The sequence below is a fragment of the Perca fluviatilis genome, chromosome 16 (assembly GCF_010015445.1).
Source record: "Perca fluviatilis chromosome 16, GENO_Pfluv_1.0, whole genome shotgun sequence".
In the NCBI taxonomy this organism is placed as follows: Eukaryota; Metazoa; Chordata; class Actinopteri; order Perciformes; family Percidae; genus Perca; species Perca fluviatilis.
Window position 1 is genome coordinate 8,859,311 of NC_053127.1, and position 16,562 is coordinate 8,875,872.

The following is a 16,562-nucleotide window of genomic DNA, read 5'->3' on the forward strand; positions in this document are numbered from 1 at the left end:
TTTAATTGTGAAACACAGTTCTGCTTATTTTTTTAAAATGTGGATGCACAAGCGTTTCCAGGAAAATGGCTGCATGTGTCCACGTCAGTGCACGCAACATCGTGGCTGCATGACCGGAACAACTCCGCAGCTGTCCGGCTGTGGAATGCGGAAAGTATGTCCGTGCCTCCTGGACGGGTGAACTGGGACTCAGTTGCCTGCTTGTCGGTTAACGGTTAATGGGCGGTTAACAAGGGTCAGCTATCGGTCAGAAAAAAAAAAAAATCTAAATTAGCATCCCTAGTCCATCAGATGAGGAGCGAACGGCCCATTCACAAGACTCCGCTGATGATGTATCGAATAAGTGTTTATGATTCAAGTAGATCACGAAAAAACTTGTCTCTCAACCTTGTTGAATATTTAATACATTACAAGAACATTGGCACCGGACAAAAAACGCTCCCCGCTCGCCATTTTCCTGAAAATGATAACCAACGTCTCCCGCCCAGTGCACGTAAATTATATCCGGCCTTGCCCCCATCTTTCTTTTTTTATTTTTATTTTTTTTGAAAGGTTTTTGGCGGTTGCCATCCATAAGTGTTGCATTACCGCCATCTGCTGGACTGTATGTTGCACCATCTGCTCCAGCATGTGTGAAAAAAACGCAAGATTGAAGTGTTCCTGAATGTAGTGCTGTATGAATGGTGAAAATCACTTGCGGTGCCGGAAAGGTTATCTGGTAAATTACCAATCCACAATGTGTGAAAGAGACTCCAGAGTCCCAAAATCCCAAAATATTGAGTTTAGAATAATGTAACACAAAGAAAAGCAGCAAATCTTCACAGTTGGGGAGCTGGAACATTGCGTCGACATATTGTTTAGACTCTTAATGTAGTTTATTAAAATGTATTGGCAGGGAAGGGAACATAAGGTTAAGGGTTGAGGCTAGCCATGTAATACTAACAACTGATTGGAGCTGAAACAATTAGCCTAGTCAAATAACAGATTAGCCAATTGACAGTGAATTCATTGGATGTATAAAAATACATTTTTGAATTCTTTGAATCGATTGAGAATAATAAAAGATAAGAATTCTTGTGTGAATCCGTTTCTTCCCCACCGCTTCTCTTGAAGGCAGACATCATGTTCGCTGATGGATTACCTGCAGACCGAAGGTAAACCTTTCTTCGTCTTGCATCTCACAACAGGACAACACTCACTCTGTCCTAACCATAAACCTCTTTTTCTCTTAAATCCCTGTTTTTTTTACTCCATCAGCCTTGTCTTAATTGGGTTACCGCTATTTAATCCTCATCTCCCCTCTACCTCCTCTGGAGACGGAGTAAATCTGTCTGTTTTTGGATTAGGTTGTTGGTTAGTGATAGACCCCGTCCCTTCTAAAGAGCTATGTCAAAACTGACCTCCTCCCTAATGGGCCTTGGAGGGCACTTACTCGAATACAATTTGTGGCTAAAAGCATCTCTCCTGCATGGAAATAAAGCCATCCTGAGTAAGACAAGAAACCCTAACATGTTGCTTGGCTGATGCATTGTATACCAACCTCCTTATTGATCTCGCGGACCAGTGTTCATCAGTATGATGGACATGTTGTGTTACAGAAATGGGTAAGTGGTCCGGGCAGTGTGGTTGTGCAGTAAATCAGGGCAGTGGCAGGGCTTTTTACCATGACATTTACAGAACAGAAAGTAGACATGTGCCTGCTTAGTTCATGTCATTGTGACATTTTTATAACCAACCAAGGTTTTATCCTTCGGTGCATTTCAAGGAGGTGAGGGATTCTTAAAGTCAGTTTGGGAAAACGAGGCATATGCATCCCACCCTCAACGATTCAATAACTATCTAGATACATGATTCACAATCCGATACAAGAACAATGCAGATTTGTATTTGCATTTGTAATGGCACAAAAACACTACACTTCAAACCTGCAATTCTGCTGCAATTTAATATTGATGTGGTGTTTTTAACTTTTATTTCCTCATTTCTTATTTGAAGTTGACTTACCCAATCAGAAAAGTCTGTATACCGCCACACCAACAATAGGTGACATGGGTTTCGCTGAAATGCTGCTGGCTGCAAAATCATAATGTTGGAGACACATTGACTTTTAAAGTTTGGTGATATTGTGCAATGTCATTCCTTATTGTCAGTAAAACCCACGAAAATCCCCAAATCAGCATTCCACTAAGAAGTATCGTCCGTGTAAAGCCCAATATATCTTCTTCCTCTGTGCCATAGAGCTCCATTGTAGTCCAAAAAACATCAATGAGCCACACTATTGCACTGGGTGACATGTTCCTTCATTACCATAAACACACACATTGTACTTTATTTTAACTCAATCCCACAGACACCGTCCTGCTGACAAATACTCACTAGAGCAACAAATGTGGATTAATCCGAGGCTGAAAATAGTCCCCAACAAATACACTATTTCCTCCTGTTTGATTAATGTTTGCTAAAAAGCACAGTGCCCAGCTGTATTAGGAAATTACTGAACCTTTAAAAAAGAAAACTGAAGTACCTTTTTGTCCGATGAATTTAGCCAGCTACCTCAGGCAGTGACTGATTGTGAGATGATATAGGGGTAGGTTGACATTTTAATGGTGTTTGGTCTGACACCATTTAAAACAGCTTTGGCATCACTCATAAACTAAATCACAGAGTCTCTCATGTGGAGACATTTCAGCAGGGCTATTTGATGGATGACCACAAGCTTTTTTAGAGGTTGGCTCACCACTTTTGTTCAGTGAAGCCTCAGGCCCTTTCACACATGCAGTCTATGCATTGCGGTCCCTGTTAAGCGTGATTTATACTTCTGCGTAAAATGTACGCCGTGCCCACACACACACATGCCGGCTCGACACACACCAACGCACAAGTATAAACTTCAGGCCAGTTACATAGGCTACAGTGAAAGCTCTGCGTGGAGCCTCCGCAGAACCATAAATCACGCTTTATCCCGGTAATTTACCCGGAACTTTGTGTGAAAGAGGTTTAAGAGAGACAACTCACTCCTTCTTGATAGAGAACTTTCTGATTCTGACTGTCGTCTGACAGTCGTTTTAAGGTAATTTTTGTCCAGTGTGTGTAGTACTTCGCTGTGGAGTTTTTCTTGATAGAATCGATACACAATTTAAGTGCTGTGACGTTGGTATTTAGCAGCATGGAGGTTGTATGATTGACAGCAAATTATTTACCACAATTGTGATAATGGATTAATCATTTAAGTTATTCATCAAGCAAAACGGCCAAACTATGTATTGTTTCTAGGGTTGGGTTTTGTACCTGGAATTCGTTACCGGTACCCAACGGTACCATTTTCCGGTACTTTACACTTAGTAAAGTGCGGTCATACTGTAATATTTCCATGCACAGAGTATTTTAGACATACAAAAAAATCTCACATACTGTTTTAGCGTCCTAAATGGCATGTTGGAATGAATTTTGGACGCAGCAAGTGGCTGAGTGTTGGCTTATGCTAGTAAAAAGGCTAAGCTAACGTCAACTAAGACAGTGGAAAAAGCCCAGTTTTCTCCAACAACAACTTATGTACCTAGCTAATTAATAACCTGAAGATGTCGATGAAGTTGTCAATGCCTCACTTAAAGTTTCGTCGTCCGGAGGGTTCAACTTCTGAAGCGCTGGCTACAGGCGGGCTTGGATCGCAGGCTATAAAACACGGTACACTCTTCAGCTTTAACATATATTTTGTGTTCGACCAAATGTTTCCTCAGGTAAGACGCATTGCCCTGGCCAGCTTTGCATTTCACATTACAAATATTGCAGCGAGTGTTGTCTGTGTCAACTTCTGAAAATTGTGTAACCACACTTGCGACCGCTTTTTGGCTCGCCGGTGCCTGAATTGTGACTTCAGCTGCAGGGATGACATAGCCTCGCTCTTTCTCTTTATACTCCAAGTTACTTTCTCAACCAGGTACTGAAATTTGTCACAGTTTGATTTCACGTGAATTGGTACTCAGTAGTACCAACGTAATTTGGTCGGTACCCTTGAAAGTACAGAGTTCAATACCCAACTCTACTTGTTTCAGCCTCTTAAATGTGATGATTTCCTGCTTTTCTGATTTCATCATCATATGTCATCAGTTGCAGTGTTGGGAAAGTTCACTTTCTACATGAACTAGTTCAAAGTTCAGTTCACAAATGTCAAAATTTTGAACTAAGTTCACAGATCCAAAAATGAACTAGTTCATAGTTCTTTTTTTCCATATGTTGCTGCGAGCTATAATTTTTTTAAATGATTGCCACAGCCCATATAGAACCACAGACAGCAATTATTTTATCAGTTTTAACACTGAAACTATGCGTCATTTCATCTTCATATCCAATCAGTTCAACGTGCCGTTTCAGGTTTGCTGTGGATGTGACTGAAGTGCAGATTTTCTTTTTGAAAGCTGGCGGGCAAAGTTTGCACCGAAATGTAAGATTATTCCCATCCTCACCGACCTTGTCCTAAAACTCGTTTAAATGATCACACGAAGCCTCCTTGCTGCTTCGTCTCCTCCACGCTGCTTTTTGTTTTGATGACTCATGCGGCGGTGAGACACTGGTGGCTGGTGTTGCCAGATTGGGTGTTTTTTCCGCTACATATGAAGGCCTGTTTACGGTGCGTTTTAGCCGAGTTTTCGCCTGGAAGGCTCTATAGAAATCTGGCGCCCTATTGAACGAAGTTAAACTGAGAGAGCGTGCCGTTCACAGACACCAGAATGAAGGAGTTCACAGTAACGTTCATCAGGCAGTAATACGGTACGTTCAGTTCACGTTCGCCCCAAAATATGAACAAGTTCATGAACTATCGTTCAATGAACGCGTTCAGGCACAACACTGATCAGTTGAATATCTTTGCACGGTTGGTCAAATACAACATGCAGTTTGAAAATGTAAGCTTGGTCTCTGAAACAGTATTTTATTTTACATTTGAGTATTTGAGGGTTAGATTAATAAACCATGAATAAACATCATAAACGTCATATTTCAGTTTCACTATGACTACAGTGCTCTTAAACAAATGTTTTGGGAAGCAATTCAGTTCATTATTCATTGTGATTTATATCGACTTGAGAGAATTAAATTGAGAATGGAACATTTTATTTAATTAAATGACTCAAACTGCCAATCTGTTAATTGAAATATTCAAATTGTTTTTGACCAAGGTCAGACTGCATGAAGAAGAAACTACACTTTGATATGAAAATAAATATGTCAAGATATAACTGTGCTGTAAACGAAATTAACATTTGAAACGGTCAAGCTATAAATGTTTGGTCCGATTCTTAGTCTTGTTTACTCATTCTGAGATCAGATTATACAGTATATTATATTTATATGCATTCTATTTAAGAAAAGTTCTTGTTTGGCTGTGAGTGTTGAGACATCATTATATCATTAATTATTAGCCAGATAAGAAAAATGCATTTTTATAGCAAGTAGTGAAGTATCCAAAAATAAGTTGTAAGATATCCCAGTGAGTCAGTCTCCTCGTGTAAATAATGGCTTGTCTCCCTGACCTCTCCTGCGTAAGTCTCCGTGGCTGAACGCCTGAGAATGCCTTCACTCTGCTGCAGGGCTTGTTTGGATGTAGCAGGAAGTGTGCAGCTGTTGGCTGCAGTTGTTCGTGTGGGATTAGTGCACTTGTCTGAGTGATAGCCAGGCATGACAGCCATATAATCTAATGTATTGGCTCATTGTTTTCATTAAAGAGAGTGCTCTGTTTGATCTCTGTGGCATTATAATGGTGCCGTGCTGTAGCATTAAGCATATGTAAGCTAATTCAACGAACATGTATGTCAGCGGCACGGTGAATAATCAAACACCGCACATCCTATTGAAATTAACTCTTTTCATTACTTTTACTGATTATTCAAGCTTGAGCTTTTGTCTACATGGTAAGGAAGCACCAGACTTCATGTTAGAGACCAGGGTTTGCATCCTTTGTCCCACGTTTTCTTAGCTTTAGACTATTAAAAGAAAAAGGAAAGATGGTGTTTTTGTTAAATACTGAAAAAGTCGATGCTTCAAGTCTTGGGCTGCAAGTCAGTGTTTGCTTGTTGAACACTTAACCATCTTCCTCTAACCATAACCAAGGGCTTTGATTTGGCAAACACAACTCTGAAACATTCCTCATGCTTTAGTTGCCTAGTGGATATTGCACAAAAAATGCTTCTCTGTTCTGTTGATTAAAAATAATGTAAATCGAGCAACAGTGTATTGCCTACAAAACAAATGTACAAAAGCTAATAGTTGCATATTGTGATTTTTTTTTTTTTTTTTTTTTTTAAGGAGACAGGGTAGATTGAACACAGCAGACTTGATTTTGTTATAAAACAGCGACAGGATTCAAAGCTGACATTGGTTTCTGAGAAAGTGGAAGCTTATATTCTTAAATCTGCTCAACCTGTCTGCTGAGCTGCTGCAAAATGACTGAAACTGGCAAAAACTACCTATTTCATAAAATCATAGTTGTTTTGTGTTTGTTGTATCAGTCTTTGGTTTTAAAGCCTGTGATTGCTCTGACGATCCATGACCTAAGAGGATGGATACCCGACCACATCAGCGCGATAAGGCATTGAACATTTTAAACAGCTTATTATGTAGGTGCGCGCCTGTGTTAACGTGCGCTTGTTGCCCCGTGTGGAGCTGATGCGCTCATCTGTTGACATTTCCGAATGCCTTCCTACAGTTGCTTAATAAAAGCTTTCCACACAAACAAACGTACACGTGTCATTAGTATGAGGAAAACAAATGAGATTTTAACTGTGTCGGGCTCGGACATAAATATCTTAATGCCTCGGGTCGGGTTCTGTTACTTCTCTGTCTGAAAAATGCATCCCGATCCGCATTCTACAAGACATGTTGTAGAAAATCAAAGCTGTAGCTGTTTTAGCTGGCAGGAGCAGAGCTGACATCCTCCCTTAAGCCTAAATTGAAGGGTTTTCAAGGGCCTTGTCTTGCATGTGTAGTGTATCTTTGCACTGAGTGGATGGTTGATGTTTCAGAGGGATTTTATATCAAACAGCTGCCTCTGTAGTTGGATCCCTGGGTGGGGGGGGGGGGGGTGGGGGGGGTTTTTTAAAAAAAAAAAAAAAAAAAAAAAAAAGGGGGGAATAATGGGGGGGGGGGGGCGGGGGGGGGGGGGGGGGGAGAAAAAGGGGGGGGGGGGGGGTGGGGGGGGGGTTTTGTTTTTTTTTTTTTTTTTTTTATGAACACAACAACATTTCTTTTTTTTTTTTTTTTTTTTTTTTTTTTTTGTTTTGGGGGGGGGGTGGTTTTTTTTTGGTTTTTTTTTTGTGGTTGGGGTGTTTTTTTTTTTTTTTTTTTTTTTTTTTTTTTTTTTTTCTTTTTTTGGATTTGGTTGCACTGTTTGCACTGCATTGATTATTCGTATACAATATTGTAAAAGCAGATGATGAATGTAGAGGTATGTTTTTGCCCCGGTTGGTCTGTCTATACTTAAAGGAACACTTGTAAGCTTGTAGCTTGTAGCTTGCAGCTTGTAAAGTAGACAACCAGTCTGTCCTGGTGGCTTAAAGATGCAGTAGGTAAGCCTTATAAAACTAACTTTCTGTCATATTTGCTGAAACTGACCTTATGTTTCAGTAGAAAGTACATGAAGCAGGTAATAAAAAAATAAAATAAAAAAATTCCATCCCCTCTGGCACCACATACAGCCTGTAGTGCGATTGGCAAAAATCCACAGCTCCCTTCAGATGCACCAATCAGGGCCAGAGGGGGTGTCTAACTGCATGTCAATCATTGCTCATGCACACGCATTCATTCTCCCTTGTGGGGGAAGGGGCTTAGAGACCATTTTGGGCTATACCTGAAAGTGGGGAGGGACTGAGAAGTTGTTGATATTCAAATTCTTTGGCTAACTCCTGGATCTTCACAATCCTACCTACAGCACCTTTTAAATTGTCCCTTAAACTTCACAGTGATAGAGAAGTGTTTTCCTAGTTGAATGAGAATCTCTCCTACGGTTCACATGTATCAGTACCGGTGTATGGGATTTGCCTAGATGTTATGTTCCATAACCCAGTTTTACTTATTCAGTAAACACTTTTTTTACTCAGTAAAAAATGTAAACAAAGGTGGTTGGTTTAGCTCAGTTGGTAGAGCAGGCGCCCATATATAGAGGTTTACTCCTCGACGCAGCGGACGCGGGTTAGACTCCGACCTGCAGCCCTTTGCTGCATTTCATTCTCTCTCTCCCCTTTCATGTCTTCATCTGTCCTGTGAAAATAAAGGCCTAAAAATGCCCCAAAAAATAATAAATAATCTAAACAAAGAAGCAATCTGGTAAGTGATCATTTATAAGAGGAGTGTTTTATATTTAGTTTGGGCTATATCATATAACACTAGAAGACCTAAGGAATCCATTGGTACCAACTATTAAATAATGGGTTAAATAATGCTCTAAAGATAAAATGATATAGGCTACATTTTGGCAGGGGAAGAACTGGCATGGCCATTTAGAAAGGTTCCACCCCAACACCCCAATTTAATTTTATTAAAAACACCCACTATAAATTATATAAAAAAGCACTCCTTTTTGTTTTTTTCTTTTTTTTTTTCTCAAAAAAAAAAAAAAATTAAAAAAAAAAAACCACAAAAAAACACCAAAACAAAAAAAAAAAAAAAAAAAAAAAAAAACCCCCCAACCCCACAAAATTAGAAAATAGCAATAGCACCAAGTGAACATCTTTTATCACCCATTATTTAGGCTAAATATACCACAGTTAAATGCACGCATATGTGAAACCATGCATATATTTAGGGATCTGTTCGTGTATATGAAATAAGACAGTCCTGTTTTTGTTGTTTTAAAATAAGACATTCATTAGTAATATTTCAGTCTTGAGCAGATTTGGCCATTTGTCTCTAAAATCTGCACAGGCGAAAATGGCCATCTGTACATGACGTCCCTTCATATTTAGAAGGCCCATCTGTGGGACACATGGCACTTTCTTGGGCCAAAATCCAAGTCTTGGCATCAGTCCCATCAGTGCCAGAGGGAGAGACAAAAAACCTCCAGTATCGCCTTCATTGAGAAGCCTTTCCTTCCTCCTTTTCCCACTTCTCTCCCTCTTTGGTCTGCAAACAGAGCTTAACCAGCAGCTGCACACACCTGACGCCCAATCCATCGGACAGGGCACATTCTGCTGTGGGGGCAACAAGCTGGGGCTCACGTTACAGAGAAATTGTACACCACAATGGTCTTCACCACCTTCCCGCCTTTTCTGAGCCGTGTCCCCCCCCCCCCATCCTGTGTCTCCTCACACACCTCTCTCATGCCCCCTTTTTTTTTCTTTTTGAGTGCAGTGGACAGAGCCTGCCTGGGAATATTTACTTTGCTCTTGTTGTTGTCAACAGTTCTGATTGAAAGAGCAGGAGCACACAGGAAAGAGTAGTATGTAAACAAAGAGTGGATTAACTTAATACATGTGATGTGCTGCTGGAGCAATAGCGCTCACCATCCTTGGTCTGTTTAATTTTAAACCGCTATGATCTTTGTGAGCATTGATCCGAATCTTTGTATCTTGTCGGCTTTCTGTCGGTTGATCAAGCTTTGGCACATACAGCTGGCATACCATACCATACCACCCACAGGGAAAGACTTTTTTTTTAAAATTTTCTTAGAAACTGGAAGACTGTACTTCCAACGTGTCCAAACCAGCAAAGACAAGAGATCCTGATGCCAAACAAAACCAATTTGATTTCAGAACACTTCATTTTTGGATCTAAAGGTGATTTTTTTTTTTTTTTCTTCTACATGGCATTTATAAAAGCTGATCAGATCACCATACTGGATTTTGGAGGCTGAAAAACATGATGTGTTTTTGATGACAGTCTCCTTATTTGGTTGTTAAAGGAATAGCACGTTACCATGGAATTATGCTTATTCTCTTTCTTACTAAAAGTTAAATGAGAAGATCGATACCATCGTCATGTCTGTACGGAAAATATGAAGCCACCGCCAGCAGCCGCTTGGCTAAATTTAAAAACTGGAAACAGGGGAGACGGCTAGCCTGGCTCTATCCAAAGGTAACAGAATCAGCCTGCCAGACCCGCCAAAGCTCATTAATTACCTGTTAAATATCGTTTTGTTTAACGAAGCTTCATATTTTCCATACAGACACTAGAGTGGTATCAAGGAATAGCTTGACATTTCCCAAAATGTCTAACTATTTCTTTGTTTGTGGCCCACATATATCTAAATATCTTTATTTATTTTTTACAGCAATTTCTTGTTACTTATACTCATTTATCTATGATAAACTAAAATCGTCAAATGTTTCTCTCGAATTTTGACAAGCATGGTCCAAATGGAGCTGGATTAACCAGAAATTAAAATAATTTTCAAACTTTGGACTGGATGGATAACATTAGACTGGATGCTTTCTCCCCCTTTTTGCGAGCGCTGACGTATTGAGCGTTTTTTTAAATCTTTAACTCTGTATGTTAAATTATTTGAGAAGTAATAATCCTCTGTGCGAGAACACAGTGGGCTGTATATAGCTATATGGATACAACCAAGCTTCCATGCAAAGAATTGGATTTTTAGTTATCAAATTACTTTAGGAATCGTTTCAGCCCTAATTTATGTTAAAAGTTTCAACAAAACATCATTACCAGAATAACTCTGCCTGGAGGACAGCGTCTTCAGAGTAAAGTTACCCATTAATCAGGGAGGCTGTTGAGTTATAACTTGCTGTAGATGGGTCCATAATGAACTCTCTTTACTCCCTGGTGGGAGGAAAGCACTGATTCCCCTTTAAATCCTGAGGCGTTTAGGCGTTTGTGAAATGTGACCACAGCACTATGTCATTGGTTAGAGGTTTCATTAGTATCTTTTAAGTATGTTCTCTTGTAATGGATATGAGATATGTTTCTTCCTGTAACAATGCAGATGCCACCACTTGTCGTCTTCAGTATTTGCTCGGGGCTTCCCCTAAAACCACGTCATTGTCCCGAGGAATGCCAAGTCCTCTGCTTTCTTTAGCTTTTAAGGTTTCTGTCAAACTGCCAAGCCAATGTGTCAGACGGTCACAAGAGCCTGCAAAAATACATTGAGTGTGGCATCCAGCTCATCGCCAGGATTAGGTTACAAAGTGATATCATGAGTACACTTGACGAAGATAACAAAATAGTAAATACTGCAGGTAATGTCTGTCATTTTCCTGACATTTAAGGAGCAAAGAGCACAGAGGTTACGCCTGTTGGTGAAAGTTAATCAAATATGACAGCCACCAAAAATAACTTACTTATGTTTCAGAGTTCACATTGTTTATAACCAAACACACCTGAGACACAATCCTAGTGTTTGATGTCCGAGCCAAAGAAATGTGTGGGTAGGCTAATAATAGACTAATTCAGAAGCTTCAAACATGATTAGTTTGCTGTTTAATTTGTCTAACATGATCAACCAACATACATGAGGATATTAGGGATGTATTATATTATTGTAAATCATTAGCCACCATTAAAGGATAAAACACAATATTCTGTGCTTTTCTTATTTGCCACAAAACCAATGAAAAAAATTTTTTTTATTTATATATATATATATATATATATATATATATATATATATATATATATATATACATATACATACAATAACACCAACCTTATTCTTTTTTAACAATTTAAAGAATTGAGAATATTTTGTCTAGTCTATATTGTCTAGTTTCTGAGCTGACCTCTTGACAGCCAGATAAGCTACAGTACATTATCAACAAAAACGTACCTTCTCTGGTGGCCGATCAGAAACCTCATCTGGGGACCATGAATATCTGCACCAAATTTCATCGCAATCCATCCAATAAATTACCGAAATTGTCATCCTTAGAGCCGCACTGCTGGCATGGCTACTAAAAATAAACCTTATATTTTGTGGAATGCATTAACCATCACATCACATTGTTAGACAATATCTCATGATGTCTGGCACTGCGCCAGTCAGTTTCCTGTCACATCAGCTTGCATTCACATCTGTTGTCACATTATAATGAAGTCTGTTTAGATCCAGCCCGACTTTGACGGCATAAAAATATCTCCGTGTTCATGCGTGTACATGTGCATATGAATATTCATGACGACCTGGGGGCTAACCAGAGCAGCTTTCATGGTTTTTGCCTCCTGTGCTAATGGGCTGTGCCATGGCATGGATATGGCGTGCATCTGGCAGTGTTTTTTTCTGATTAGTCTGTTCATTACTATCAACTATGCAACCAGCTTTAGGTTTGAATCGACTGGCCTCAATCTGGCTGGTTATGGCTGCAACCTTTCACATTGTCAGGTTTTCTTAGTGATTTTCTAGCATGAACCTTTAGTTAAAACCCTCATCATTATGTGCTTTTTAAAATAAACTTTGAATGAAGGGAGTGGACTGGATGTCTGTGTATGATATCATGCTCAGAGAAGGATTACAGAGTCTTGTGTCTGTAAATGTTATCCCAACCCCTGAGGCTTAACCATCAGTGCAATGGTAGCGGGCCAGATTTTACTCGCATTTCATGCTTTGTGTGGGATTCTCCCCCTCAGCTGATTCATAGTGCAGGCCTAATTATTTTTGTCTTTTACTGTTGTTCAGATTGTGGTTGCGGGGCATTTGTTTTGCAGATTCCCTAGAGGGCTCATGTCTTTGTTTAAGTGTCCCTCAGGAGAACTAAGAGAGGCAGAAAATACGCTGGTGAAACCCAGCAGCAACTGTTGATCGGACTTTGGAATTTGTCTAGAATATCTCCAGTCTGTTTCTATGTATCATTGTAATACAAGTAGGACTTCAAATCTTGGTAACATTGATTTATCTGAAGATTACATTCTGTTGGTTGGACTATATTTCGGTTTGAAAATAAAAAAAATACCCATCACAATTTTCTCGATACCCAGCCCATGTTATTACTACTTGCTCAGTATTCAAACTTGTGACAGGTTGACTGGGGTGTGGGCAAAACATACATTTATTGAGATTTATCCTTTAAATAAGAATGAGAACCTTGTATTTTTTGAGTCTGTATGCATTTTGTCACACTCCAGCTAGCAGAAGGCATGGGGTCGACATGTTTTTTGAATTTTAGACAAATGCCTGGCTGTCTTTAGTGCGATGAGCTGAATTTGAATTGGTTAAAGATCAAACAAATGTGTCTTTATCTAACTGAGAGTCTTTTAATAGAGATTCCACAGTAGGCAGATGGAAGAACAGGAGATAGATGTTAACCGAGTTTTTAAGGTGATTTGTTGTGGGCTTTGTTGAGAAATGTCACAGAGCTTGACGTGGGACGTGATGACAGGCTTTGTTCGCAGATAAGAATCAGACACTTAAGGGTGATGTCCAAGTCGCAGGCAGAATTTATAAAAGAGACGCGGTTCAGAGTTGACTTTTGGGGCAATTTAGTGGCTGCCAGACACGGCCTGTCCTGTGTCTTTTGAAGACGTGTCTGATAAAAGCTGTAATGTGATCTACCTCTGCAGCTCAAATTAAAGGTCTGGAATCTGCCCTGTGGGGCTTCTTCTACAACTGAAATGCTAGAATAAAGACGTGTCAAGGCTCCAAACTAACACTATCCCATGCACTGAAACAACTGGATTAAATACAGTTGAGTATCAAAGTCATCAGTAATATAAATGGATAAATTAATGACATCATCATTGTTTGAGTGTATTTCTTTAACTCTAATGCATGTATGTTATTAGATTTTTTTTTTTATACTTGTATTCTATAATTCAGAATCAGAAACAGTTTTATTGCGAAGTAGATTTGCACTTACAAGGAATTTGTCTTTGTGATTTGGTGCAAAAAAACGTCAAGAGAATAATAAATAATATAAAATAGAAAGACTTACAATAGAAAAAATAAATACGTAAAAGTATCTGTTTTAAAGTAGATAGTAGATATTGACCGGAGGATGTGCGAAAGTATAAAATACAAAGTATATTTGCATGAAGTTAGATGGTAAAGATGTGCGTTAATGTATCTCATAATAACATCAGATGTGAAATCAAATTCTTTACTAATACAAAAAATGCAGTGTCAAACTTACCTGGAAGTTTTCCACTAATGTGAAAACCAGAACGTGATAAAGCTGCACCAAAACAGTGTTTGTAATGAATTAGTTCGTAGCTAGTCTTCCATTGCTAGACCTATCTCCTAAGGGTGTGAATCTTCACTGGTGTCACGAGTCGATTATCCTGTCAGCGGTTCGAATCGATACGATATGACGATGTGTCACAGTGCGTCACCTCCTCAATATTACGTAGTATAGATTGCTACACGTGGATTCCACGCAATGTACATCCATAGAGCCAGACTAATTTGTAGCTGGAAAACACTCAACATAATAAAAAACGCAGCAAATACACACTTTATAACTGCCAAAGTGAGGCTTCTGCATGTTGCCTGGTGTGACTTTAAACTCACCAACATTTGGAGGAAACCATAATAGCCTTTGTGTCCTGGAAAGTGCTTTCTGGCTGTCTCTAAAAGCACCTCTCAGCTGTGACAGCAAAACGGCAGCAAAACCTCCCAGCATCCCTCAAGGCGAAGACGAGAACATGAATCTTATCTTAGCCAAAGTCTCCCTTGTGACATCATCAGTGGGTGACAGAAGCAGACCCTGGTGTCAGACAGGAGTCATTCGAGGTGGTTTGGGCATCTGGCATGGAAACCACCCATGGAGACTGGAGGAGCTGGATGAGGTTGTTGGGGCGTCTGGGCTGCTTTGCATGCCCTGTTGTTAAAGTGACCCTCAATATATTGAAAGATGAAAAAAATTTCTGGTCTGAAAATGTTGCCTTTATTATGTTGTAGGTTTTAGTGGCAACACAAAGTACCTCTTAAAGTTGGATTGGCTATATTATGAATTGTCAGTCATTGCCAAATTCATTTTTTTTTTACCTTACTCTTCTTGGAAGTATGCACAAGCCGTCCCAAAGATCCTAGTAACTGCTACATAGAATGTATTTACACCTTTAAGACCTCTGCAGAGGGGGTTAAGTTGCAGCATATGTCATACTTCTCTAGTATGCAGTCATATTGATATAACAGACCCCATTCAGAGTCTCGTTTAATAAGTGATGGCTCCTGAAGTGCTGCCCCGTCATAACCTGCTTCCTTCATTGCATTTCTTAAGATCCGACTGTATACAGTATGTCAGCTAGCTATACATTAAGTCGAAAAAGCTAAGTAAATGATTTTTTTTTGTGTGTGTGTGTGGAAACCATGTCCAAAAATACCCAAATATGATTGAAGAGCAGCAAACTGGTGAAGTGATGTCTGATTCTGCAAAGCCCCCTGCAGGGCCGGAGGAGTCATGTCGCCATGGGCTTCCTCCACCTCCAGCCAGCTTGGCATCTGCTGCCCAGCAGAGACCAGGAACACTATTGACGGGCCTGAAAAAACACGCTTGTGCTTGTTAAAGGGTACATAACACATGGCAAATAAATAATAGTGGAGGAGTAAAAAATTGAGTATGTTATTACTTATTTTATTGATCTCCGGTTCTTTCATATCTCACCACCTGCTGGGATTGTCATTTAGATCAGTGATTCTTAACGACCAAGCAGCGCTTGTTACCCAGCAGTAAAGACATTATGTGACACCATCTTCTACCTCCCCATCCTCTTCTGCTCGAAGTCTGCACATGATGTACTGTATGGCATGAGTGAGTTTTTGACAGATTTGAAGTGCTACATTGAATAGGTTTCCATCACTAACTCAGAGCTGGAGAAGAGTGAGGGGCAAAGGGCGAAAGCGATTAGCCGTCGGCTAAAAGAACAAAATGGAAAAAAAAAATCCTTTTTTTGGGGGGGGGGGGGGGCATTTCTGCCTTTATTAGATAGGAAAGCTGATATATGAAAGGGGAGAGAGTGGGGGGGGAAGACATGCAGGAAACCAACACAGGTCAGACTCGAACCCTGGACCTTCTGTGTCGAGGAATAAACCCCTGCACACGTGCGCCCGCTCTACCAACCGAGCCAACCGGCCACAAAAGAACAAAATCTTGTTTCAAATTACAATTTGTCGCCTCCTACATTTAAATAGATGGATAGATAGATTTTTATCCCCTAGAGAAAACAAAAAATCTCCTTTTTACTGCAAAAGACAGAAAAAAGGTTATAAAACGTCTGAAAAACTTTCTGAAAAATGTCTGTGCAGCAGTTTCCGAGTGTCTTGTATCCTTTTAATGGATTTCCAAACAGAACAATTTTTAAATGCTGTGTTTAGCAATTGTTCATCAAAGTCTTATAACCTTTTTTGCTGTCTTTTGTTTGGACTCCGAAATCTGTTTGCCCTGATTTGCTTTATTTTTTTGGGCGCTCTGCTCTCCTAAACGCCATTTGATAGAAAACCTTTTCTGGGACCATAGAGACCCGAGGGAGGTGAGAACTATATACAACTTATATTGTTTTTGGGTGAACTAGTCCTTTTAATCCTACAGATTAGTTGCAAAGAACCAGGCTCACATTTCTCAGGACCTGTGGGTTTAGAGGTTAAGGCTGGCAATATTCTACATTTTTGTTGTCTTAAAATCTCATGAAGA

At 39.7% G+C, this 16,562-nt stretch overlaps 1 protein-coding gene across 3 annotated transcripts in view; it reads left to right on the forward strand.

Annotated features, from left to right (window-relative positions):
- The window catches only part of mcama (melanoma cell adhesion molecule a), a 54,536-nt gene that overhangs the window by 2,198 nt on the left and 35,776 nt on the right, over window positions 1–16,562 (forward strand). The window contains exon 1 of one of the 3 annotated variants that reach the window (XM_039778308.1): window positions 1,119–1,154. The exons of the other annotated variants lie outside the window; for them this stretch is intronic. Coding sequence (XP_039634242.1) covers window positions 1,133–1,154 — 22 coding nt within the window. The 5' untranslated portion in view covers window positions 1,119–1,132. Of the gene's footprint in view, window positions 1–1,118; window positions 1,155–16,562 lie in introns of those variants that run through there. 3 annotated transcript variants of the gene reach the window in all.